At 41.2% G+C, this 27,970-nt stretch overlaps 3 protein-coding genes across 8 annotated transcripts in view; 2 read left to right on the forward strand and 1 right to left on the reverse strand.

Annotated features, from left to right (window-relative positions):
- Positions 1-4,565, forward strand: part of Spag17 (sperm associated antigen 17) — a 236,522-nt gene extending 231,957 nt beyond the window's left edge. For all 3 annotated transcript variants that reach the window (XR_013052267.1, XM_076574715.1, XM_076574716.1), the window contains one exon: positions 4,388-4,565. The gene's annotated coding sequence lies outside the window, so the exon portion shown is untranslated. The remainder of the gene's footprint in view (positions 1-4,387) is intronic.
- On the reverse strand, positions 359-27,722 carry Wdr3 (WD repeat domain 3). Of its 2 annotated transcripts, none has more exons than XM_006985636.4 (27): positions 27,605-27,722; positions 24,811-25,013; positions 23,461-23,670; positions 21,196-21,314; positions 19,978-20,056; positions 18,562-18,657; positions 17,565-17,675; positions 17,284-17,385; positions 16,520-16,617; positions 14,239-14,343; positions 13,298-13,528; positions 11,058-11,151; positions 9,353-9,454; positions 8,185-8,270; positions 7,918-8,053; positions 7,146-7,202; positions 6,171-6,271; positions 5,915-6,026; positions 5,653-5,787; positions 5,352-5,402; positions 4,889-4,954; positions 4,338-4,430; positions 3,838-3,885; positions 2,835-2,878; positions 2,494-2,622; positions 1,302-1,395; positions 359-1,058 (listed from the first exon to the last, which is right to left on the reverse strand). In XM_006985636.4, exons 2-27 carry the CDS (start codon positions 24,979-24,981, stop codon positions 903-905), a joined length of 2,826 nt encoding a protein of 941 aa, XP_006985698.1. In that variant the 5' UTR covers positions 24,982-25,013; positions 27,605-27,722; the 3' UTR covers positions 359-902. The 2 variants fall into 2 exon arrangements, with proteins under 2 accessions (XP_006985698.1, XP_076430832.1); XM_076574717.1 differs by having other exon boundaries at positions 23,461-23,615; positions 27,605-27,664.
- The window catches only part of Gdap2 (ganglioside induced differentiation associated protein 2), a 44,574-nt gene continuing 44,301 nt past the window's right edge, over positions 27,698-27,970 (forward strand). Inside the window, exon 1 of one of the 3 annotated variants that reach the window (XR_006073384.2) lies at positions 27,698-27,923. The gene's annotated coding sequence lies outside the window, so the exon portion shown is untranslated. The remainder of the gene's footprint in view (positions 27,924-27,970) is intronic. The other 2 variants (XM_006985637.4, XM_076574718.1) reach the window with 2 other exon arrangements.

The raw sequence follows: 27,970 nt of genomic DNA on the forward strand, positions 1-27,970 counted from the left end.
ATATATATATATATATATATAGCCAGGCGGTGGTGGCACACGCCTTCAATCCCAGCACTCGGGAGGCAGAGCCAGGCGGATCTCTGTGAGTTCAAGGCCAGCCTGGGCTACCAAGTGAGTTCCAGGAAAGGCGCAAAACTATACAGAGAAACCCTGTCTCGAAAAACCAAAATATATATATATATAAATTCCCCACAAAGAAAACCCCAGATCCAGAGGTATCTAAGTCAATCTATTTTTCTAGATATCCCTGCCTCCCCAAATTCCTACCAGGTAGACATACACACACACACACACACACACACACACACACACACACACACAAGATCCCTCCCACTATTATTCAGACTGCCAGCAAGACATATGAAATGGTTTTTAATGAAAAAGCTATTTTACTCCCCAAAGTACAAACAGCATTAAGAACTTCTTATACACAGACTCAACAAGCTATACTGGCTTAAGGAGGCTGGTCTAGATATTCTATCATCCCTTTCAGCCCCAAAGTCCATGGAACTTCATTTAGAAGACACTGATATACATGATTATCTTAAATGGAAAAGCTCTAATACAAATAATCTGCCATAAATAGATATTCCTGAAATGTCTATTTCAGCTCAAGGGAAACAAATACACAATAAAAAAAATATGCTTTTGCTCCTTGCTACAATTTAAAGGCTCAATTCTGAAGAACAGATTTTTTTTAAACTAAATCTGTCCAGTCCGAAGGATGGGAGTCAGAACACACAGCCATGTTGGATTTCCTCAGCCAAAGATGACAGCTGTACCCCAAGATCTACAACTTGATCTTTTTTGGTACTTTTAAGATGCCAACTCCACTCTATCTTAGTTAACATGCTCCTTAAATTTTAAGGGGAAGCAGGAAAAGACACAGCCTTTCAGTTCTAAGTCAGTGTTAAAATCATCTTCTTCCTGTTTTTTCGTTTCCTCTTCTTCTCTTCCAAGTGACTAGTAGCTTCAGCAAAGAACATAACTTCACTCTTTGCTTCACACTCTCTCTTGAGATAATCGAGACCTGCCATATTAAAGCCAATGACATCCTAGAGAAGAACACAAGAAAGTAAATGCAATTCTTTGCTGTTCAATCATTGCAGCAGCCTCTGAGTATGTATTGTCACATTTCTTTCCCTCGCTAAGGACTTTCGTTGGTGGTGTTTTAAAAATTCTGTTTGTAATAATGCCAACAGAAAGTTTATCCTAAGTACAGGTTTATGTCTGTCTGGTATTGTGACAAACAGGGCCCAACATATGGTACCTTTAGGGCAGATGTATGTAACACTTACCTGGACTTGCCTGACTTTTGAAATAGTTGTTTCCTTTAGTTTCTCTATCACAGGCACAAGCATCTGGTTGCTGGTGATCTGGCCAAAGTGAATCCTAAAAGAAAAAAGTCACACTGCAAGGAGGGATCTAGCCCTATCAGTCCTCTCCCACCCCACCCCACCCCACCCCAGAAATAGTAAACAGATGACAAGATACAGATCCAATGCACCAACAAAAACAAGTACAAAAATCACCTAAGTTTCCCACCATTCAGTTTGATAATTTGAAAAATACTATACTAAATCTGATGACACAGTCACATCTTTTCGCAGAAATCTACCACATGACCAGAGAGATCATGACAATGGTAATGTCTAGAGCTAGAATGGAATCTACTAAAAACCGCTACCTAACATAGGGACTGGGGAGAGGGCTCAGTTGAGTATGGAGCTTGCCATACAAGCACAAGGACCTGAGTTCTATCCTCAGCACCCATGGAAAAAGCTGAGCAGGGTGGCGCAGAACTGTAATCCAGGCACTTAGTAGGCAAGACTGCCATTAATTTGGCCAGCCCAGGCCACAGAGTGAGTCCAAGGTCAGCATGGGCTAGAATGAAATCTTGTCTCAACACACTCGAATAACGACAGCTATGGTGGCATATATCTGCATTCCAAGCCTTCTGAACATAGAGGCAGGCAAGTCTGAGGCCAGCCTTGTCTACATACATGTTACATGGCAGGCAGGGAAATATAGTGAGATCTTGTCTGAAAACGAGCAAAATCAGGCCAATTCATCAAATGCTTAAGTCATTTCTACGTCTCCTCCATTTCCATTTGTGCCTGTAGACACCTAGAGAAATTACCTGACTATTCTTTAGAATGCTATGAGCACAAAGCGCGTCAGCTTAAGCTCAACAGTTTAAAAGCAAAGTACATGGAGCAAACCGTCTGGTGAACAACTTACCTAGCATCACCTTCAGACTGCATCCTTAGCTGCAGCTTACAGTCTCAACAAAACACGTGCTTTAATAAACGGGTCATCAGGACCCTTGTTTTAAAGGCAAGAATGACCACCCAAAGGTAAGCGCTATTTTGTAATAACAGTCTCTGATACTGAAACACAGAATTTTTAGTCCCCAAACAATGCCAGATTCCGCTAGCCCACAGCTGGAGCAGTCTGGCAGAATAGACAGCACTTGTAAAAACATGTTACCTGAGGAGAAAAAAGAGGCACCGGCACAGAAGTTCGATATCGGAGCCCATCTGAATGAATTCATTGAGTAGTTTAAGAATGTCTGGGACGTATGAGAATGGCAGCACAAGCAGAGCCTCTTCTAGTTCACTGAGGAGGAAAAATAGACATCACATTCCATAACACTGTCAATGACTCTATCATCCCCTTTATTTTTCTTCCTGCTTTTATACAACAAACAGGTTATTTTCCACTAAAAGTTTGACAAAATTAAAAGGCAGGTAAGTATCGGTTCCACCTTGTACTTCCCACTCAGACACTCCCTAACTGTCCTGGTCAGTTAGAGCAGCACTAGGACTTACCTAGACTTGACCCCTTTAAAGGTCTCTAACACGTACGCCGAAGGCTGCGAAGGAAGAACAGCAGCATCAGTGAATAGTGAAACTCGTGTGTACATTCTCTTGGTCCATCCCACTTGAGAAAAGTGGCCTACTATGGCAGGGCTGTGTGCGCTTGGAGTTAGCCAGATTTGGGGTAATAATTAAGCTATTTCCTTTATTGACTACGCTTCCTTGTAAGTTGGGCCTGTTTCATATCTAAACAATGAAGATATTCTGAGATTATTGTAATGAATGAGACATCCAAGTAAAATAGCAAATAATTAGCAACTCCTAGATAAACACTCTTCTGATACACCTCCTCCCTTCTTCCTGATGGGTTTTGTCAATTGCTCCTCTAAAGATATATATCTGCGTTCATTTAAATGACAGCTCTTCAGAGGGCTGTGGATTCTGAACATAAGGAAGCGCTCAGGTGGAAGAGCCAGGCTGCTCTAACCCAGACACTTCCTTGGGAGCTTCACTGGGAGCCCGTTTTCAGGTTCCTCATGGCTTTGCCCAGCAGGTCAGCACAGAGAGGATAATTGGACCACGGGCCTGAATGCAGGTGTCTGAGATGGTCTGCACTTGGTTGTGCTGGTGGGAGGGGGCGGGGGGAGTTCTTTTGCTCCACTCCTTGGCGGTTCTATAAATACCTTAGGGCAGAAACTGTCAGGGCTCGTTGGAATAGGTTCCAGGCCCTCTCGAGCCTATCCTGTATTTTCTGTTTCTCCCCACACTCTGAATCCTTCTATCTAATATTTCCTGTTGCTCTCACTCAAGAAAACTCTGGGGAACTGTGGGGTTGATGGGTAGCTGCCCCACAAGATGCAAGCTGTTCTAGAGGACACCAAGATTCAGGAAAGACTTTTGGAGACAAAGGACTTCCTAGGGCATCTACCCTCAAATCACAATGCCTTCTTATTCCCTTTCTAGTATCTGAAGTTAATCCTTGAACCACCAAAGGAGAAACAGATATCCTACTTACAGAAATATTGCCATGAGCCATCAGGATGGGATTGACAGGAAGAGGAACCTATAAGGAAGTTATTAAATCAAATCATTAAAAATAGGTTTTGATGAAGCTTGTTGCAGATGGGACATTAGTGGTATTTTTAAAACTTGATAAAAGATCTTAAAACCAGAAAAGGGGAAAAAAAAATATCACACCTTGCAGTTCTGAATGAATTGACGAATGGGTTTAGGCAGTATATTTTATCTAAAAATCTGAAGCTGATAACCTGTTTTGCTAACTCATGTAGAAACACGCATTCATACTAATCACCTTGATCGCTTATTTCCTATGCTTTTCTTTTATATAGAATATAGAAGCCTCTTGGCTCCACAGTTCCTCTACTTTTAATACTTGAATTACATAACATTTACTGCTTTTTACCACATATCCTTATCTAAGTTAAGTTGGAAATGACCACCTTCAGTATTCTTTTTGTAAAGATTCCCGAGTACATAACTTGATGGACAGCTCACCTCTTTTCCCGCTGCTCTACAAATGGCTCTGTGTTCTTTCATTTTTGCAGTTTCTTCTCGGTACAGCTCGATGGCCTCCATGATCCTCTCAGCCTACACAGATGACAGCAAAGGAAGAGATCATCCCAGCGCACACCCATGAACCCAAGACATAGAAACAGGAAGGCGTGGCTAACGATAGCCTGAATCAGCTTAATAAAGACATGCCAGTTAGAGTGCAATGCAGCATTTACAGTTGTCAGTATTTTTCTTATTTTCACTTTGTAAGAAAGAGACAAAACAGCAGGGACTCAGAGGAGACCACATCGGGACACAGAGCAGCTCCTGGGAACCCCAAAGGTGCACTTTCAGGAAGAGATGAGCTTCCCTCACAAAGAGCCACACACTGGTCAGATGCAAGACCAAGGGCATCAGACAAAGGTGATGATCAGTTCTTGGAGTTCATCAACTTCTGTGCCACACAGGCAGGGCTATGCGGCTGACATAGGGTAACTCTTTTACTAAAAAGTCAGAATCCTATTACAAGATGATACAGCACTCTGCCAACTTACTGCTTTGACTGTTTCGATCGTTTTCTTCCCAGTGAAGTAACTGTCACCTTGAGTCTCCCCTGGAACCTACCAGAAATAAGAGATCCTGAATGAACAAGATGGGTATTATTTTATAAAATTACCAGTTAACTATCTCCCACTGAGGACAGGCACACTATTAAATGTTTTATTTGTATCATCATAAGCATTATCCTGCAAATGTTTATAAAGTATCCAACTTCTCAATCTTTTTTATTTAAACTTTTTGTTCTGCTCAATAAATATTATAATTCCTTATAAAATTTCATTCAAAAAAGAAAAAGTCATGATTAGAATCCTCATACAAGCTGTTCACAGAACTAACTTTGTAACATCACACAGATTCTCACATTAGCTGGCAGTGCTTCTGGTATCTAGTCTCAATTCCTATCCATTACAAGTTCTTGAAAGTATGGAATTCCAGTATCCCCAAAGATTCACTTACTGCTGGCTGGTCTTCTTTGGCCACACTCTCCTCGTACTCGGCTTCCCGTTGCTGCCAAGAGACACACACAAGTTATAAGGAGGGGAAAACAGAGACTGCAGAGCGAATGAAGCAGTGGAAAGGGCCTCTTTCGAAGCATCATGACGCCAACGGCACCCATGTCATCCGGGCTTCTGGAATGGGTGGCACTGGTCCTGGAAACACCTCTTGTGTGAGTGTGACTACACTGGATAGGAAACTTCAGCAGGGGCAGTCTGTAAGCCATCACCACCAGATGTGAAAACAAACTTAAAGGTCTTACCATTTCCCTTTCTTCCTCAAGAATAAGAGGCTCTCTCGTTCTCTCCCAGAGTCTCAGTGATTTGTCATGAGATGCTGATACAATGTAGTCTCCACTGGGGCTGACAGCCAAACACCATATTTCCTGGTGGTGCCCCTAGGCAATGAAAAACCAAACCAACCCAAGAAGTGTAACTTACTCATCATTTACTACCTGCTTATGCAAGGTAAATATTCTTACAGGAAGTTCTTAAAGCACTGATCAGGCACAATTGGCAAGTTACCTCCAGCGTTTGGATGTGCTCAAATTTGTCTGCATCCCACTGCTTGATCTTGCGATCCTTCCCAGCGGTGAAGAAGAGGTGAGACTTAGGTACAAACCGTAGGTACATCACACTAAGAGTGGAAAGGTAGGTGTCAGGAACTCCAGGTCAGTACGCTAGGGCACTCTTAACTAGTTGGGAATGCCTATTCTCTAGAACTTTCAATTTATTGCTATCTGAGAACATCAAATAGATCCTTTCAGAAGACGACACTCACCTGTCATCGTGTGCAAAGAGAGACCTGTGGCAGTCCCCAAAGTCCAGGCCCCAGATTTTCACATTTCTGTCAGCAGAGCCAGTTGCTATTAGTGCTCCATCCTGTGGCACAGAAACAAAATATTACTTAATGTTTGATTAAACTAGACAACTAAAAGCTAACCAGAATAAACTCATTTCTTTAAAAACATTAAAATAGGGCAAAAATTTTTCTTCTTTACCCAAAATACCTGTGCTTGGACCTCTAGAGCTTCTTAAAGCTTAGAAAGTGAAAGCATGGACTATGAACTCTTACCCTTTCATATGAGAATGCCACAGCATAGTGCTGTGCTTAATGTCAGGTGATCTATTCAGTTAAGTAAGAAGAAGGGGTGGCTCTAATCTCTGGAATGAGATTTGTGCAGAGAGTAGGAAAAGAAAGGAGAAAATGAGGCTGGAAAAGAACCTACTAGGTTTGTGACCTAGCCTTGTATCCCACCCCCCATCACTATCCTCTCATGCCTAGGTTCAAATAGCTGTGTTAATACAAGGATCTCACAGCCATGGGCTCCATTAGTTCCCTTTTGGGGCAAAGTAGATACTTTTCAAATACTTATTCTCACTTGTCATCATCGGGAAAATGTCATTCCAAAGACCAAGTATTCATACAAAACAGAACACTACAATATTCAAATCCTCACCAGTGTTACCCTATAGCAAAGGCGTGCCTCTGTAAAGCCATGTATTTTAGGATGTTCTCCCAATTATGGAATTTTAAGCATCAATCTGTCAGAGCCACACCAGGTAGTTTGAAGGACTTAGATAGTATTTATGAAACATTAGCGTGTTCATGCTATGATAATAACAAAGACCTGTGACTTTTTGGAGGAAGGTGCAATAAACTCAACAGAATGATGCAAGTGCTGTACAATCAAGTAGCACACCACACATTGAGAAGTGTCTGGTTTGAAGTAGACAACCTACAAACTTTACTTACATGGGAGATGTCCATGCATATAACAGGCAGTTTGTGTCCATACAATGAGAGAAAAAACTAAAAGTAAAGAAAGAATAGAAATTATTCATGTTTGTCTATAAAATACAATTTGTTACAAATGGAGCCAAATATAAATTTATAATACTAAACACATTTCTGGACTGCAAGCTAAGAGTGCCCGTGTCTACCATGTAGACCCTACACGTGTTTGCCAAGAACATTAAAGCCCAGTGAAGGAAGCCAGGTTCCCCAAAACCTACACCTCGGAATCTACCTCTGAGACAGTTTTTTCACAGATTATCCTGAGGCCCAATGCAGTCCTGAGACGTGGGTATAGGGCCCAGTAGCCTCTGTACCTAGCAGTACCTTTAAAGCTATTAGCTATGAGAGGATAGGGCTTTCTGTCTACATATCTTCTGAACACATGAACTAGTGCTTACTTTAAATAAAATTGATGAACTCTGTGACACTATTAGTTTCTCTAGTACACTTAGTGTTCTGATAGACACATTTTTATAAATATATTATTGCTGGATATCGTCCGAATTTTTTCCCCTTACACTGAAAATAGATTCTTTTCTCACATAATATATCTTGATTAGTTTCCCCTCCCTCCAGATCCATTCCGTCTGTCTCTAACTAGAAAGAACAGGCTTCTAAGAGATAATAATAAAATTTTAAAAAAATTGATTAAAACAAAAGCTATCACACTGAATCATTCCAAATTCTTAAGGTCATACAGAAAGGCTATTCCCAGCCAAAACCATTGTACCTTTAAAGTATCAACATAGAAAATCTTCACAGTGCAGTCCAGCAAAGACACAGCCAACAGCTTTTGATTGGGAGAGTAACTGACACACAAGACATCCTCATCTAGTTGCAAGGTTCGAGTCTGCTTCACAGAAAGTCTACCCAGACAGCATCGAGAAAGAAATAATAGATGAGAACTTCACAGACACCGAGTTCCAAACTTGACAGAGACATGCAAATCAACAGTTCTCCACTTCATTCTGAAGCCCACACACAGATGTCCACTCACCTCTTCTGGGTACTATTTTTATCTGTCACCAACTCAAAGTCCCAGAACTTGACAGCTTTATCAGCACCACCTGTCACAAAGCCACGCTGAAAAGTAAATGACCCTTCAGTTAAAAGACTATTTTAGCACAAAAGCTTTGCTAAGTACACATATCAGAATAGTTTAAAACTCTTTTTACTTAATGGCAGATGATAAGAATTAAAAAAAATGTAACTCACCCACCCCTCCACTTTCTCATACACACCCACACAAACTCTACCGGGGCCGCTGCCAGACCTCATTTGAGAATTCCAGCACAGAGTCCTAGGTAACTTCTTGTTATCATGAATAAGAAAAGCCTTTAAGAAATACTATGGAGTTTCCTTTATTTTTATTTGTTTAACTTTACCTAGGAGAGCAGAAGTCAAACTAATTTGCTACGAAGCAGCAAGATTAGTTTAACAAACATGTATTGAGTAAATAGTCCATTTCCAGGGTTCACCTCAGAAAGGTATGAACTATTCCTGCAATGTCCCTGCTTCAAGCCCTTCGAAATGGTTTTCCAAATCAAGAAAAACCAACTGCAGTCTATTCTGTGCCATCTCATAGCACACATAGCCACATGTCTATTATACTAAGTGACAATGGCTACTCGAAACTCTGTTTACTTTTTCCAAAAATACATACTTTCAGTGGATAAAGGAGCACTATCATTGAGAATACACAGATAAATGCCAAAGTATGATAAGACAGAAACAAAAACATAAACACCCAACTCAAAATGTCAGAGCAGCAGCTCTATCAGGATCAATGAGGTTTTTCAGGTGAAGAAGCACCAGTAATGCAAGCACTTCTTACTAAAGGATTTCTCTAGTCATCACTGGACTAAAGAGGGGCAGGGAAAGTGTACTTCACTCTCTACACTGTAAGAAAACGTTTCCCTCTGTAAAGTACCACAAACCACCATTGAAAAATAAGCCATGCTACTGAGAATCAACTGCTGTACTAGACTCAATTTTGCAATGGAAGCTATTCACATTACAAGTATGTGTGAGAGGACATCTTTGTGAAGTCTAAAGATCAGAAACAGTTTCTTTAATGCAACTGGAAAGAACCTTTTTTAGGCAACTAAACTAGAGAGTGCAGCCAGAGTGACGAAGCCCAGAGCTTTAGAGCCCATTGCTATTACCTGATCTGGAGAAAGAGACATGGACCATAAAGCTCCATCATGGGCAGCTATCGTCTCCAAGAGATTGCCTGAGGCCAGGTCAAAAAGCTGCAGATTTCCCATCTAGGAAAGTGAACAGGGCTATAAAGAACACATCTACAAACTTCATGATTCATGCCCAGAGTTTAGAAAAGCAACAACAATGTGGGATAACTGCTCAGAAAATGGATTCTGTCTAAATACTGTCTGTATTCCTCATCTGAAAACAGACTGCTACCCACTGAAACATGCAGTTAACATGCTATAGCTATGGAAAGTACAACCTTGTAGTTTCTTGACTCTGCTGCTTTTACTGGTTCCACAACTTCAAAAGAGAAACACCATGGCTATGGACAAATCTGAGCAATTCAAATGGAAACTTCATTTTAAGGTTTTTCCCACACTTTAAGTGGACCACCCAAGACTATAGTGATTGTATACCAAGATTTTTTTCCATTAGTTTTGGTTTCTTCCTTCTACAATATACTGACATCGAGAACTAGAACTCTACCATGACTCCTGCCTGTATATGCCATGGTGCTGCTCTTTCTAACTTTATGACTGCTACAGAATTCATCTCCAGGAATTTGCTTTTTATAGAATAGAGTTTGCATCACTAGCACCTGAGAGATGTCATGAGGATCACAAGAGCTATGCAGTAACTGCCCTGCACTGTCCAGGCCAGGAACTGCACATTAGCCTTACAGCAGTCCTCAGACAACAAACAGCATGTGGACACTTGTTGAAGAATGGATGAAAATGGACAAAACTTTCAATTGGAATGTTATTTCTCCAACAGGACCTGAAACTCTTTCCAACATTTTATACTTCTTGCCAGGCAAGAAACAGCCACTGTGGCATGTTGGTTTCTTAATAAAAAGCATATATATCTGACATGGGATTACAGGAATAAGGATGACACATACTTGAAAAATATTTTCAAAACACCCCACAACTGAATACAGTCACAGCATTTGGAAACTGAGACAGGAGAATCATAAGTTTGAGGTAGTCTGAGCTACAAAGAAAATCTCTTTCTCAAGACAAACACATGTTCCATAAACCTTATTCCATTTTATTCTCATTACTTGCTTTTGCTGTGATCAGTCTGTTTATTGTGCAATCCAAAGAAAGAAAGGCTAACGGGACTAAAGCAATTTTTCAAAGGCTGCAAAGTTACTAAGTAGCAGAGTATTCAGATGGGGTTTTGCAAGTGTCATCATTACTATACAGCTGAAGCAGCCTTCTCTAAGAGGTTTGAAAGACAATCTGAATCCAAATCCACATCTGCTCATGGCTGTCCCAAACTGATGACAGTCTAAGAATGAAGACCTGGTCAGCTTGGCTTTCTATTACCATGTTCTGTCAAGTCTGATAATATATTTTATTATTTATAACTAATAGATCTTACCATCAATTAAACACAATTACATACGTTTATAAGATGCATGTAAGGGTAATCATCAAAATGCTAATGAAAGTTAGCTCAGTATTGACTTTAATGTCCTTCTTTGTAATTTGACAGATGATTTGATTTGTTTTAAACAAGAAAATGAAAATTTAAAAATACCAGAAAAGGTCAATAAACTATTATCTACCTCTAATATATTCATTACCAACATGCTCTAAAAAAATCCAAATTCTCCAGCATCTTTTGAGACACTAAGTAGAAAAGCCCCAGCTTTACCTTTGTTCCTATGACCACCTGCCTATCACCAGGAACGAAGAAGGAGCAGAGAGCATATTCACAAGGCATTGTACGGATACACTGCAGGGTAGACCTATAGGAAAGAAGGGACAGGGAATTCAAGAGAAAGGAATCTTAGAAGTCAGTGTTTCAATGCCCTGAGCCACACAGAGAGACTGACACAACAGAAGACAAGTCTAAGTCTTGGCTCACGTTTATCTTAGTCAAGGAAAAAAATATTATGGACCAATTTTGATTTCTTTGGAGAAGAAAGCTGCCATAAAGAGATCATGCTGGTAGTTGTGGTGCATGCCTTTAATCCCAGCTCTAGTGAGTTGGAGGCCAGCCTGGTCTATAGCTAGTTCCAGGGTAGCCAGGACTATACACAAAAATCCTGTCTCAAAAATGAACCAAAAAAAAAAAAAAAAAAAAAAGGAGACGAGACCATACACAAGCAGAGGAAAGCAAAGTGTCATCTGGGCTCAACAGGGCCCAGTTTTCAAGGCCTAGGAGAGCAGAGATAGTTTCAGGTTGAAATGGCTTATCTTTACCAATATCTGAAAGTCAATTTTATTATTATTTTTATTTTATGTGTATGTGTATTTAGCCGGCATGTATGTCTATGTACCATATACATGTAGTGCCCTCAGATGCCAGAAGAGGGTGTCAGATCTCCTGGAACTGGAGTTACAAATGGTTGTTAGCTGCTGTGTGTGTGTGTGTGTGTGTGTGTGTGTGTGTGTGTGTGTGTGTGTGTGTATTGGAAATTGAATCCAGGTCCTCTTGAAAAGAAGCCAGTGCTTTTAACTGCTGAGCTTCCACTCCAGCCCACAAATTCATTTAATATGGCTATTAACATTTATTCATTCAGCAAATGTAGACACACACCTCTTAGGAATGTTTTGGTCAATGACAAACCACACACTTGGAAGTCCTGTTAAGACTATAATGGAGTAGAAAACGGCTCAGTGGTTAAGAGCACTTGCTGCTCTTCCAGGGAACCTGGGTTTGATTGCTATCACCCACATGGCAACTTACAACTGTTTGTAATCAAGTACCAGTGGATCCAATGCCCAATGCCCTTTTCTGACCTCCACAGGCACCACGAATGCACATGGTATACAGACAAACACTCATAAAATAAAAATAAATCTTTAAAAAAAAAAAATTTCTTTGCCAGTGTAGTGTATTGTGTATACTTACATTTTTTGGTGAAGCTGATGTATGTAAACCTACTGAGATGAAATTTGTATAAAATATAGCACGAGTGATTAAGTATAGTATCTTACTGATTTTTTTTTTTTTTAATTTTATTTTTGGTTTTTCAAGACAAGGTTTCTCTGTGTAATAGCCCTTGCTGTCCTAGAACTCACTTTGTAGACCAGGCTGATCTCAGGTGATCTTAATGAGATCCACCTTCCTATGCCTCCTGAGTGCTGGGATTAAAAGTGTGCATCACCACGCCTGTCTTGTTAGTGATTTTTATATTTAGTATAGTCTAATTATACAAAAGTTTTCTGTAAAAGAGCATGCTCTCTTATACCTGCCACAGCCTTGCATACTTCCTGGTTACATATAGACAAAGGTAAATTAGCAGAGATTAGCTAAAGCAACATTCTATGAGAGCACACAAAATATTATTCCAGATGGTTCCAGTTTTTCACTAAACTAGGAAGCAGTATCATCAGCTTTAAAGTATTTAAATTATCTGAGGTCTGAGGGAAAAGGAAGGAGGTCAAACAGCCGAGGAAAGGAAAAAAAGTTGAAAATTAATATAAGTTTCGGATGGTATTAGACTTGAATAAAAAGGAGTAATGACTGTACGCTCTCTTCTAGCCAAAGGAATCCAAAGCTCCAACGAAGGAAAAGCTTGGTTTATTTTACCCTAAATTTTATTTTTTATTTTCATTTTATTCATGGAGAGGAACAGGCATATATACATATACACATATATATACAAACACACACACACACACACACACACACATATATGGATGGATGACAACTTGCAAGAGACAGTTCTCACTTTCTACTATGTGGGTTCCAGGTCCTTAGTGGCAAGTAGCTCCACACCAAAATCTGATATAAGCTCTGTAGACTAACACCAAAATGCATCAATTGTATCTTTTGACTGAACTGTATTTAGGTTCTTGAGGATAAGAGCCAATCATCAATACCAAAAACATTTCAAAGAAAAGGCAATTCTACTGGATAGATACAGGAAACATCACTTCACAGACCTGTTCCATATCTTAATGGACTCAGCTGCAGCTGAAAGCACAGCTATATTATCCGAGCTGAAGGACAAAGTGCGCACATCACTGCGATGGCCTCCAATGGTGATCCTGCTTGTCCTGACGGGCTGAGGGGTCGGCAAGGATGCATTGAGAGAATATAATTCCACCAGGTTGTTCTGCAGCAGGAAGACTGCCTTTAACTCTCCTTGAGGTGAATGAATCAGGTCAAAGGATCTGCATGGGAAAGTCATCACAAACATTCCAGCTACTGTCTTGACTCATGAAGTCAACACTGACTCATGAGGTCAATATTTTTCTAAGAAAAGCCTAGTGATGTCAATCTATAGTTTAATCATGTACATAGAATTTTAGATATAATATTGTTGTGGGTATTGAGGAGCAGTTGAACACAGGCTTAAAAGATTTTTATTACTTTTATTTGAGTGTGTATGTGTGTATGTATACATTTATATGGACCACAACTTGATTGTGGGGGTCAAAGGACAACTTGAAGGAATCATCAGTTCTCTCTTTCTACAATGAGTCCCAGGAACCAAAGACAGCTGCTAGGCATGGCAGCAAGCAGGTTTCTTTACATCTGTTGAACCATCTCAGAAACTACAAGCATAGGTTTTTAAAGTAAAAAAAGCAATAAATAAATAAAATCTGGTCTCAGCTCTTAGTTTTGACCACATTTTGTTTCTGTGTTGTGTTGTAGTGTGTGTAAGATTTAAAATACTTTCTGAACAAAGAATAAACATTTTTTCTTAATTGGCAGCCTGAAAGAATCAATAAAAAAGGGGGGGAGCATGTGGGCTTGTGAGTGTGACATGATCACCACCTTCAAATATAATTCACACCCATGTTGGCAAATACCATGACAGTGCCAGGGACAAGTGGTAGCTTATTACTCTATAATACTTAAGACAGTAAATCTTTCTTACTTGATCTTGGAAGAAGTCTTGATATTGGCCACCCGATGGATCTCATCCTGCAGTGTCATTGAGACACTAGTTTCAGGGTCTTCCTCCCCACTGGCAGAGTTCAATCTACGAAGGGAAACACACCTAAAGTATCACCTATCAATTTTCCAGGAGCATCCTCACTCTTACCAATCTACACTCGCGTTCTGGGACAAACAAGTGGATGATTCTGGGAGAGTGGCCTGGCCACCAGGGCCACCTCAAGAACTGAGCACACTACAGTGTACTAATCACCCTTAATAAACATACTGGGAATGCAACAGGCCCAAGACATTTCCTGCAATTATTTGTCACCCAAGTCACTGCACTGAAGTGTTCCTGGTGGACTTCTCTAGCTAACTCTAGAACTTTCTCAACAAGTCTCTAGCCTGAAATTAGTTCGACTTTGTCATATGAGCTAAAACACATTTAAAAACATTTGCTATCAGATGATTTTAAAAATCACTTTTAAATTTGATAAATCACCCATTAAAGAATTTTTTCTTTCTTTTTTGTCCCGGTATGTTTGAGTGTGCGGAGGCCAGACACCCATGTAGGATGTCTGTCTTCCTCAACCGTGCTCCACTTTAAGACAGTATCTTTTAGAGAACCTTGAGTCCTCTGGTTCTTGCTGGGAGCTGCTAGTAGCAATGGCTTTACCAGAGGCCACAAGAAAATACAACAGATGATAACTGATATTCAACAAGTTGACCTATCATATGAATAATTCTGATGGAAGCCCCACTTGGCAAAGACCATGGGGGTCACTGACTCTGAATCCGTTTGTTTCTATCTGTAATTTTCCTCATGTGCCACTTCATTTCTTTGCTAAAAACTGCTCTGGGTGTCTTCCCACTGCTTGTGTGTTTATCTCATGTATATATTCCATCTATTAGGCATGCATACAGCTGTGGATGGTCAGGAAGATGATTTCTGCTTAAGCTGTATGATTCTGATGAATAGAAATAATACTAGGATATTTTTCTTTATTCAGGTTGGCATAGGAATGTCACAAACAGCCTTTTACACATTTAGCTAGACCTTAGAACAAATTTAAAACAGTCTAGCTGCCCCTGCAGATAAAATACACAAGGACAAGTTCCCAGGTGTTTATTGCTAAATCAAGGTCAGACTTGAAGCAACTTTGTTAACTGACTTTCTGCACGTACTCCTAACCACTCAAGGTTCAGCCAAATAACTGTTTATTGCTTAGGTCCTGGGTTTCAAAATTACTTTCTACCTAGGAACCCTGACCACTTAGAGCTACGTGAATGGCCAAACATTACTCACTGGCCAGTCAGTGACCTCCCTAGCCTGAGAGAAACTGTGACTTATTATTGTGTGTTATGAGAATGGGTCAGCCCCTGAAAATGTAACATATAATTGTCCAGAGTTTGGCTGTTGAAGTGTGTGTGTGTGTGTGTTCAAAGGGAAATGTAGCTGGGAATGCACAGAGCCGAGAAGAGACGATGAACAGTGAAGTAGAGGAGAGAGCTGTGTGAGAGAGCTGCTGCTATGTAGGTGACAGAGCTGTATGAAAGAGATGTGTGCAGGGGCGGTGTGTAGAGAGAGATTTGGAGCTATATAGAAAAGAGATGGAACTGTATATAGAAGTATAAAGCTATGTGGAGAATGTAACTGTGAAAACAGATGTAACTATATAGAGATGTATGGCTGTGTAGGAGAGAGATGTATGTACGTAAAGAGAGATATGTAGAAATATAACTATGTGGAGACAGAGAAGAGTAAGATTTTTTAAGATGAAGTAAAAGAGAAAGTTACCATCAGAAACCAAGTGTGTTTCCTTATTTTTTCCCTCAGATAGGAAAGTCTAGCCCTTAGATAGGTAAGAATTTTTCCTAAGCCCTCACTACTCTGAGGCATTCTTTTTGCTACCCTGGGTGCAGTTGTGGAGGCTGGTCCTCCTGGGCTGCGTTAGGTTCTGCTCTTGATTGGCCAGTAAGCTGAGGAATCTCCTATCTGCACCTCCCTGACATTGACACAGATAAATTCCCAGTGTGCCTGGCTTTAAAAATCTGCAGTCTATTTCTGTGTGGGTCTTAGTGAGACTCAGAAATGTGTTAGGAATAAAGAAGTATGAATCAGAAATCTAAACCTTGTGGTACTAATACCCCACCAACTCCTCTAGTTTTTAGCTCTAATATGTAATCAAGTAAACGTTTTCCTTAAAAGTCAGTTTCTCTATAATATATGGCTACCCAGGATGTTTTTTATCGCTATTTTTTTTTTCTTATAAACATACTTCGCTTTCTTTCTAGCTTTTTTCAGCTTCTTATCCATTTTCTTCTGAACTTCTGCTTTGGAAAGGATACAAAATACTTCTAGTACAGAATCAGTTCCCTAGAAAGGCAAAAGGCAGGCAATGTGAATCTAAGATAGGCAGTTTATAATTTAGCTTATACCCACTAAGAACTAAACAGCAGCATTTATCTGTCTTCCCTTACTGGCTGGATCATCATGAATAACTTAATCTGCCTGGGTTTGTTGTCTCGTCTCTAAGTGAAAATATTACTTCCCACTCCATGCTCCTTTGCAGGCCAAACAGCATGCACCTTTAACAATGATGAGAAAAGCTAGCCTTTAATAAATGGTTGCTAATAATAACAAAGGTAGTTACTTTCACTTATGTTATGAATGTTATGCTAGGACATTAGACACACAGGAATATACACTAAATTTTAAATTGTGTGTGTGTGTGTGTGTGTGTCTATGTGTCTGTGTGGGTATGTGCATGAGAAGTGTAGGTGCCTGCAGAGGCCAGATGTGTCTGATCAGAGCTGCTAAAGCTGGAGCCACAAGTGGCTGAGAACAGTCCAGCATGGACAATGGGATCCAAACCCAGGCTCTCTGCAAGAGCATTACTTAGTCTTAACCACTGAGCTATCACGCCAGACCCATTTTCTGAACTATTAAATAATCAAAAGACAAGTCCAGGCCCATACTGAATTATGAAAGAATGATTATTGAAAAGGAACAGTCTTACTGTTCTGTAAGTCTGGTACTCACGTGGCAAGCAAGAATCCTGCCTGTCTTGTCCACAGCAAGGTTGACAACTCTGTCCCTTCCTTCCCGCATTATGGAGCCAGCCTTTCTGCATGAAAGGATGCGCTACAGAGGAAGCAAGAAAACGTGGAGATTAAATATCTGTTACACCTCTGAAAAGACATGAATTTAATATATACAGGTGACAAAACACTCCCTAAAATGATAATTAGAAATGGTTTTCTTAAAACCTGTCCTTTCTTGCCATACTAACAAAGCCCAACCAAAGAAACAAAGTGCATTACATCTTCAGAAGCTTCATCCGCCTCAAGGGTTCCATCCTCTGCTTCAGGCGTGTCCTGTATTCCAGAACACTCTTTGATTTTCTTGGGCTCTGGTTCTTCTGGGTCATCAATCTATTTTGTAAAGATCGAAGAATAAAAGTTAAAATGTCTCAGGGATGACTTTTAATCCCAATAACCTAGAAGCTCTCTTAGAACCACTTACATCTTAACTGGTGACCTCTGATAAACTTCTTCAATGTCTGGACAAGTTTCAGAATTTATTAGAAACTGGCATTATATATACAACAAAACATCATCCATTATACTATCTCCACTGACTTTCCATAGTTTAAGGACTATATATGAATGGATAACGGTGTAAAAACAAATAGCTCAACTCTTCCTTAACTTCAAAATTTTCTCTTTGTAGGAAAAGAGATATTCTAGAGTGAAAGTCTGCGTGTAGTATGGATACTTGCAGAGGCAGTGTAAGGTGTGTTACAGTTTCTCCTTAAACACAGGAAAAACAAATGCTAGTCTAAGATATAAAACCCATCACAGTGGCTACTGGATCTATGGCTATACACTAACTCCAACTAAGCCTAAAGTTTATAATCACCCCCCTACACACACACACACACACACACACACACACACACACACACACACACACACACATACACACACACACTGAGAATCACTGTAAATCTCCTGAGAACGCATGCATCCTACATAGACTGCTGTTTGAAGAGAAAGTCCTCTGAAGTCCACCTTTATATGTCCAGGAATACAGGCTGAAATGCCACAACCTAGACAACACTATTACCAGAAGCTCTAAGCCTAAATCCTCTCTTCTCAGCTCAAAAAAACCAGAGCAGTGAAGGCACAATGAAGAAAAGTCTCTGTTTAGAAGTTTCAGGTCATCAATGTAAGAATTCTTTCTATCCCATCTGATTCTGTGCCAATGAGATCAACTGTGAAAACTTGCAATTGGCCATGATCTGAACACAGTAATTACCTCCTGCAAATAGGCGATATCCCAGGCTCTCAGCTCACTGTCTGCAGCCCCAGTAATTAGTCGCTTTTCTTCTGAAACCAGAACCAAGCCCCACACCTAAGAATACAGAACAGTTTAGTCATTTTTTAATACTCCAAGTGGCATAATAAAGCATTGCAAAAGTATACATTCACTATAATGAAGTCTTTCTGGCATTTCAAATCTAAAGAAAAGTGTATTAAAAAGATATTTTAAAATCCACTAACTGAAGCACTCTTCCAGTGGGGGAAAGGCCTGTGGTGAAACTGTTCATGTGGTACTAGGAATTTCTCCACTTTCCTATTGTTCTGTTTAGATAATAGCTACTCATCACAAATCCTAAGCACAATCCATGATTCCAGGTCTCATACTGTTTTTGGCAATGTCTAGCAAATAAAAAGTGCCTTATTAAAGTCTACTTCATAATTCTCAGCTTTTAGCATCCAAGAATAAAACAATGACACAATGATACTGATGCCAGTCAATTTTCATAGAATCCTCTTTCCACTTCATTATTACCAGTATGTTTTTGAAAGCCTGACATAAAGGGAGGCAAAGATATTTAAAATAGCCTCTGAACTTGGCTGAATAAATCATAAAACATAAACTACCCTTCTGGTGTACGTATGTTCCCGGGAAAGGCACTGTCCACATAATATCATTAAATGTCTCTACAGTTGTGGCTATTCTTGGTTGTCGACTACGTCTGGAATTAACTAAAACTCAAATGATTTAACATACCTGTGAGGGATTTTTTCTTAACTAAATCATTTGAAGTGGAAAGAGACCTATTTCTAATCTGGATCTTTGAAGTGAGAAGATAACACCTTTAATCTGGCCACACTTTCTGCTGGCAGCCTATATAAAGGACACGAAAGAAGGAAGCTTGTTCTCTCTGCCTGCTTGCTCTCACTCTGACTAGCAAATCCATTCCTTGACTGGCACTAGAGCCTACTTCTTCAGGATTCTGGTATCTATGGATAATCAGCTAAGATATCCAGCCTCATGGACTGAACAACTCATAGATTCTTGGAACCTCCCACTGGTTGACAGCCATTGTTGGGACTACCTGGATCACAGCCTGTAAGTCATTCTAATAAATCCCTTTTCTATATGTACATATAGATTCATTCTATAAATTCTGTTCCACTAGGGAACATAACAGTCATAGGTGAGTTTAATTAAAATAATGAACTCAAAGGCTTACGTGTACAAGACCAGAAAAGCTACATCCATTCCAGTGGCTGGCACTGCTTCTTCCCAGTCAACCTCACTATCTCTCAAGACAGCACACAGATCAGTGTGAACAGTAAAAAGAACCAGGGAAGGCCAGAGGAGAAACCATCTTTTGCTCTTTGCTTTGTCAAACTTCTCTGGAGCCCATGACCCAACACGTACCTCCGTTCGGTGGCCAACCATTGTTTTGAAGCAGTGCTGGTTATCAAGGTCCCACCACTTTACCATCGTATCTTTCCCACTAAGAGAAAAGCCAGAAAAAGAATCTTACTAGGAAGACTCATTAAACTAACAGGGATGTGAGCAACTCATTTGTTGTTCTAGAATAATACAGCAGTAATGCCGGAAACTATTCTATCTGACTGTCGTGATAAGCCAAGAATTCCAACTCCATGTGGCTGCTCTTCCAGGAAAATAAGGAGCTTCACTCCTACACACAGAAATGACTGAGCTACAGAACACACAACCCAACCCATCTGCCTTCCTCCCACCACTTCACTTTACAGCACTGGCATTCTCTCTAACACAGAAACATCTCAGACCCCCCAGCTCCCTGTCATCCACATCATCAGCTTTTCCGCACTGAAAACACTTCCTCTGTGTGGTCTCTAAATTTTGAGTCCCAGTCCACATCTGTAAAAACATGAACGCCTCCTCCAACCTGCATTATTCAGTAGCTCACAAGATCTCTTTGCCTACTGCTGGTTTCTCATCCCACTATACTGAGGTAACTTATTTTTAAAGTTTACCAATTTAATGTTCTCCACAGAACCAAGGTCAGGCTCTTCGCACGTCATTCTCAAACCTGTTTGTTCTTATTTCCCTAACTCCGTGTCTCCCCATCCCTTGCCAACAGGAAACAACTCTCCACTGGGACAGGGTTTCGGGCTCTTCGACTCTTCCTGAGCCACTACAATGTTACTGTAATCACTGCCTAACGGACCTTAGGATCTTAGTCTTTCCTGAGCGAACACCTTATGGACAGTGGCTATATTAGGTTGAGCCATATGAAACTGATAATATTTGATCACTTTTGACATTACAAAAATAAAATTCTCAAATGGTTCAACCTAACAGATGTTGATTAGGCCTATGATGCACATTTTTCCTCAAAAGGCAGTCTAAACCAAACACACAGTTTAGCATTCTGCTTTCCTGACTTCTAGGGATCTAGAAGATAAATGTCCACTCTACAGAGAATCAGAAAAGAAAATTCACAAATGCTGTAACTCACTGTATAACTAGCATTTGAGGGGCAGAAAGAAGGAAAGCTGGCAGGCTAAGAGGAAGCACACTGAGACACAAGCATAAGCACAGCAGGGAGCAACAAGCAATGAGGCAAACTCCACATCAAAACTCTGAAATCCATCATGTCTTTACCTTGTAACTAGCAGATTCCTTTCTCGTAGAAACAGAGCTTGTGTGACGGCATCCTTGTGTCCCTTTAGACGGTAGAGGCCACTTTCATTGATCACATCCCAAATAATAACATCTGTATCCTTGAGAGATAAAGTAACACATAAGAAAAAACATTCTTCTTACCACAAAAGGTCAAATGTTACAAATAATGGGACTCAATCACTACGAAGACAATATACCACCCTATATAACTTGGAAAGCAGGTTAGGTAGCAGCCTACCCTTTCATCCACAGAAAATGAGCAGAGACTTTGCTTTACATTGTTCTGGTTGTATATGCATGAGATCTCTGGGCTATTTTTTTTTATCAGAAAACAGAGATCTCTGAGTATGGCAGCAGGCCCCTGTAGTTCTAGCTACATGGGAGGAAAGCTGAACAGACCAGTGAGACCCCACATCAAAATCACAAAACAAAATGAAGAAAACAGAGTTTGTGCTATGTTCATCTTACAACCATCTTATTTAATGCATTTTAATAGTTAATTCTGCTCTACTCTAATTTCTAGTGTCACAATTTAAATTTTGTATTTTACACATATGGGTCATTTCCAATTTTCTGTTACTAAAAATATGCAAAACTGAAAATTCGCAAGCACAAATCTTTGTACATTTATCTTAGTACATATAAATAGTAAAGTTTGCATCTGTCTATAGAACTATCAAAGATCTGTAAGAGAAGACAAGCTTCCCATCTATGCACTCTGGGTATTATCAAATTTCTGAAATCCTTCAGTGAAGAATGCTTGATCTTCATATCCACTTCAATTTGTTTTTCTGAACATTAATGATACTTTTGTTTCTGAGATAGGGTCTGATGCACCCCAGGCTGGCCTTGATTTCACTCTGTAGCTGAGGATGACCCCGAACTTCCGATCTTCAGCTTCCATCTACCAAGTGTTAGGTTTACATGCATATGACAAGTTTATGTGGTACTAGGGACCAAAGCCAGGGATTCCTATATGCTAGGCAAGTATTCTATGAACTGGGCCATATCTCCATCCCTAATGCTAATTTGTCTCATGATCTGTGGTGAATAATGGCCACCATCATGGCTTAAAAACTGTTCACTCATGTCTTTTCATTAATGTTATCTATTACATGTTATATTTTATACCTTATTTTACTGTAAGTCTAATAAGTAGAGGATTTTATTAAATACTTTTCCCTTTTCTTTTTTTATAACTTTAAAAAATGTGAAATATTTTATGTCTTAAATGTATGTTTCAAATCTATCAATCTTTTCTTGTGTTTTCATTTTTTGAGAATTTCATATATTTTATCATATTTTCCCCCTCAACCATCCCAGCCACCCAACTTCATGTTCTTTTTCCTCCTTAAAAAAACCAAATCTAGGCCGGGCAGTGGTGGCGGCGCACACCTGTAATCCCAGCACTCAGGAGGCAGAGCCAGGCGGATCTCTGTGAGTTCGAGGCCAGCCTGGGCTACCAAGTGAGTTCCAGGAAAGGCGCAAAGCCACACAGAGAAACCCTGTCTCGAAAACAAACAAACAAACAAACAAAACCAAATCCAAAACCAAACAACAACAAAAGCACAAGAAACAGAGTCTGATTTGTGTCGGCCAACTACCTGAGCACGGGGCCTGCCTGAAGCGTGGCTGATAGACCCAATGTCACTACACTGAAGAAAACTGATTGTCCTCCCCCAGGAGCTACCAATTGCAAATAGCTCATTTTTCCTTCTCCTGTGCTGGGAAAACAATGTTTTTTCTTTGCTTTGCCTTTTCTTTGAGAGAGGGTCTCAACTGTGTATCTCTGGAGGGCATAGCCTGTCTGATTGGCCTGTGACTCAGAGATGCAGATGCCCCCGTCTCAACTGCTGGGATTAAAGGTGTGTGCCAGCATGTCTGATTCTAACTCATTAACATTTAAAAACATAGGAATAATACTATTTTTACAGAATTCATTGGCAAATTATTACCATCTTCTTTTCCAATCTCCCTTGTTTTATAGTTTGGGGTAGCTCTTCCACAATATGATAGGTTCAGAGTACCTTTGTCTTATTCTTTCATTACACAGATTTCTATCAGAGAACGTAACAGGAAACAAGGAGAATACCCCTCCATGAGTACCCATCTTCCTCGCTCTATTTCTCCCGACTGTATATTAGCTTGGCACTGAGAATCCAGTTTCATTTAACAGTTTATGTAAATAACCTGCTTCTACATAAGTGTGAGAAAAAACCCTAGACACCTGTCCCTGAGGCTCACCTTGGACCCAGAAGCCAGTCTGCCTCCGAGCTGATCGTACTTTAAGCTGGTGACAGCTGCTTTGTGTCCATTGAAGGTTATGTTTCCTTCACCACTGAGGAGGCTGAAGATTCGGATGGATCCATCCTCATAGCCAACAGCTAGATGCAGCCCATCTGGGGAAGGACACAAGCAAGTGACTTCTTGTTTAAGCCCCTGAAGGATAAGGATCTGAAATCATAAAAACCAACACCAATGCAGAAGAGTGAGGCATGTATCAAGACACAAAGTGGGAATGATTTCAGTAACAAAGTGAGCACTAACAATTTACAACCGCTGATGCACAATGATAAAATTCTACACGCAAAGACAATGAGATCCTCAAAAGGTAGTCATTTCATCTCAAGCTTGACATTGGTATACACATGCAAATTATCCAGGCAATGAAATAAGTTACCAAATTTTTATCTTGCTGAATTTAAGTAATGGGCTATAAACCCATCCTTGCTTTAACACCACCTCATGGCACTACAGTACTAGTGGTTTCATCCCAAGAGGCTCTGAGCATCAGCAAGTATGTATGTATGTATGTATGTATCTACCTATCTATCATCTATCTATCTATCTATCTATCTATCTATCATCTATCTATCTATCTATCTATCTATCTATCTATCATCTCACCTCTTGGGAGTTAAACAGTAAACAGGGATGAATCAAATATCTCTATGTGCTTAGCAAAAAGAAGTAACTTCAATCACAGTCAAAGAAGAGCTCTGCAACTGCTGGATCTCATCAGCATACATAAGAAAAAGACCACCGACACAGCAGAGTAACAGTCCTTTTAAATCCTAACATTTACAACTGGCTGTGCGCACAAGCAGAACTTGAGAAGTAGAACTTGTAAACAAAAGTAGAAATGATAAGAACTACAAGTAACGGGGATGGAGAGATGGCTCAGCGGTTAAGAGCACTGGCTGCTCTTCCGGAGGTCCTGAGTTCAATTCCCAGCAACCACATGGTGGCTCACAACCATCTGTAATGAGATCTGGTGCCCTCTTCTGGCCTGCAGGGATACTGGCCTGCAGTGATACATGCAGGCAGAACAGTGTATACATAATAAATGAATAAATCTTTTAAAAAAAAAAAAAAAAGAAGAACTACAAGTAACGACCTATGAAAATTAACACAGATATATAAGAAGCCAGCTGCTGTTTGACCATGTTTTGCAAAACACAGCAGAATTTGTGCTAGCTGTCTAGAAGCAAAGGGGTGTGATCTCTTGAGGGTTCACACACAAATGAATGCAGGCAGGGCAATTGGGGCTCTTCCACTCTAAAATCAGTGTCAACTTATTCATTTCTGACTTACCTTCTCGCCTTTCCTCAAGTCCCAGATAAAAACGTGCTCGCAGGCAGGTACTGCCACATAGCGTCCTTTCTCGCCACGAAGTGTCACAAAAACGATGTTACCTTTTTGGCTACCAATCAGGCCAAAGACAGCACTTGGCACATATCGGAGATACTGTTTGGTAAGCCCCATGTTAGGATGTCTGAAGCCACCGGGAAGGCAATCTGTGTATATAAACAAAATTCAGTTTTGCAGTACATTGGCTCTGGAAGGCTAACAAACACAAACCATTGTTCATGTGGTCAAAAGCATATAACTTGGCTCATGATAAGGTACTTGCTATACAAACATAATCCCTAGCACCCAAACAAAAAGCCCAGGCACAGAGAAATGTGTATGGGATCACAGCACTCAGAAGGCAGAGACAGATCCCTGGAGCTCAGAGTCAGCCTAGCTGAATCCATGAACTCCAAGTTCCGAGAGACCCTATGTGTGGAGCCAAGGAAGCCCTGAGTGAATGTGTCCTGTTGACATGAGAACAGCCACGTGAAGGACTTCAAACGCCTCAGAGCCATGAGTGGCAACCCCTTCCTCTGGTCCAAGTGGGGATGTTTACAGTATTCCAGAGAATGTCCACTGTAGCTTTCTTGCCCCACGCTTACTGGTTAAAGACTGTTCCTCTACAGACTGCTCCTATTGAAATCAGCTAAACCTGCCTCCTCGTTCGGCTGTATATAACCCTGCCTCCTTGTTGATCTGTATGCAATAACCTCTCCTTCCTGTTCAACTGTATGTAATAAACACGATGAGCTTCTGGGGTGCTACAGATTCTCCATCTGAGAGTCCAGGCCACCTGATCTCAGCTTTTCTGTATGTGTGTCCATGTGTCTGTCTTTTCTTCATCCCCTTGCTTCCCCCAGTCAGGGTTCCAGGGCCCAAGCCATGCAAGGACTGGGCAACCATGTCTCAAGAACTAAGCTAGAGGGTGACTGAGAAAGACACTCCATGTCAACCTCCATCCTCCACACACACACTACTTCCTCCACATCCACATACTCAGAAAAACATGTACATATGTACATCCAACAACATGCAACTTGTGACTTCTTACGCTTTATTGACCTTACTCAATATGAAATTCCTCACCCCTTGAGCATTAAACTGTTTACACTGTCACAATCACCTCATGAACATCTAACACAGAAGCTTCATGGCAGCCATTCAATTCTCTTTTGCCCTGTCAACCACTATCAAAGTTCTCACACCGAAACTGGTAAGCTGAGCCCGAATGGTTTCATCAATGATTACTGTAAATCTGGCTTCATTCCCCCCCCCCCCCTCACCGGCACCTAGATTAAGCCAATAAAGATGAAGGAAAGGGCTAAGAATGTAGCTCAGCTTGCCTAGCATAGTAGAGTCCCTGGGTTCGATCGCCAGTGCTAAACAAGCCATGTGTGGTGGTACACACCTTTAACCTAGGCACTAGGGAGGCAGTGACAGGGTCTCAGGAATTCAAGGTCACTACATAAGGAGTCTAGGGCCAGCTTGGGCTACATATGACCCTGTTACCCTATCTCAAAGAAGAAACAAAACAAAAAAGAATTCAATTCTTCTGCAATTATTCCTTCAGCTTAACGAAAGCTGCTCATCAGATACCCTTCTGCAGTATTTTCAGTGGAGAATCCATACAGCATGTTGAGGCTTGGAGACTTCCACTTCTCCATTTCTAGCTGTGTCTAGATCCATGAATAGAGTTCCAAGTGTTTATAGGACATTCCCTCCCAAACACCTTCCATGACTACCTTACTTCCTAAACCCGTCATATCATTTTACTTTAAAACACACAATCTCCCCAGCTATTAAGGCTTAAAACTATCTACTAACCTTTGATTCGTTAAAAAAAAAAAAAAATCATAGTAGCAAGGCTTAGAGTTCTTAAGGTACAATAAATAATTTATTGTGCATTAACACATGCAGCTCTCTAGCTGCATGCAGTAACTGCATTAGCAGAAGCAAAACATTAGAAAAGTGTCTGGTGCATGGCAAATGTGTGCACAAAAATTCTCTTCAATAATTGAAGAGGCAACTATTCTTGTCCCCATTGTACAGACAAGGATAATCAACAGAGATGCTGAACAACTAGCACAAAACTCAACCAGGAAGCGCCAAAGCCAGGCTCCAATACAGCCCATCCAACTCCAAATGTTCTGCATCTCGTCACCACGCTCCACGCTGTGCCTGCCACCTCCTTGGACTGTTTCTCGGACTAGTCTCCGTTTTTCTCTTCGCAGCACTATCATTTCCAGCTTGTTGTCACTGAGTGGCTGCACTAGCTTTCTACCTAGCACTTCCACTTCCGTGTTTCTCATTCGAAGTCATAGTAACCCTCAACTTACTGTTTTCAAATGCACTGTCCCTACCCCGGGGCTTTAAAGGGCTAAGCTGTTCGCCAAATGCAGGGGTCCACGGGTACCCAGTTACTTTAACCAGCTGCTTATTCCTCAAATAACGTGTTTCTCTCCCTCCAATCTTGTCATGCTCAAATGATTCCTTCGCCTACTCTCCTAAGTTTCTACTGCACATCGCCCCCCAAATAGCCCAGAAAAGTCGGGCAATTCCGGCGGCCTTGCACCCGCCGGCCCGGGGAGCAGCCGTGTGGCCTCCGGGTTCTGCGGTGCAAACGGCCGCGGAAACAGGGCTCCCCCCGGCCTCCCTGGTTCCCACAGCACGGAGTCCGCCGCCGCGCCGGCCCCTCTACAGAGTCAGAGAGCAGGGAATCGCGCCCCGCAACCTCCAAGCCGCCGGCAACACTCACCTCAGCTTCCACGAGGCTCCATCGGACAGCACCGCCCACGGCACCTGCCCCTTCCGGTCCGGTTGGGTGTTTCTTCCGCCCGGCGTTCCCCTTGCCTTCGAGGGCGGAAGTGACGTCGGAACGCTGTGATTGGGCGGCGTGGCGGAGAGGAAGCGGCTGCCTTTGCTGTCAGAAAACTGAAGCTAGTCACCAGGGCCTCTGGAGACCCACTCCCTTCAGCCTCCGCCTCTGGCAGTCGTTGTGTGCAGATGTCACCCGCCTGCCTTCTGCGACGGAGCTGAGCTGCCGGCCGCCGCCCGGATGGGCCCGCCAGAGCGCCGTGAGAGGCGGGCGAAGCCGGGAGGGGAGGGCGGCACGGCCGGGCGC

The sequence above is a fragment of the Peromyscus maniculatus genome, chromosome 6, assembly GCF_049852395.1.
Source record: "Peromyscus maniculatus bairdii isolate BWxNUB_F1_BW_parent chromosome 6, HU_Pman_BW_mat_3.1, whole genome shotgun sequence".
NCBI classification, from domain to species: domain Eukaryota; kingdom Metazoa; phylum Chordata; class Mammalia; order Rodentia; family Cricetidae; genus Peromyscus; species Peromyscus maniculatus.

Coding starts and splice junctions, on each gene's coding strand:
- Wdr3 (XM_006985636.4), bottom strand. CDS start 24,981: ATGGGGCTTACCAAACAGTATCTCCGATATGTGCCAAGTGCTGTCTTT. Junction 6,027..6,170: donor CTCTTTGCACACGATGACAG/GTGAGTGTCGTC, acceptor TTCCACTCTTAG/TGTGATGTACCTACGGTTTG. Junction 3,886..4,337: donor GTAGAGCAGCGGGAAAAGAG/GTGAGCTGTCCA, acceptor ACTTCCTTATAG/GTTCCTCTTCCTGTCAATCC.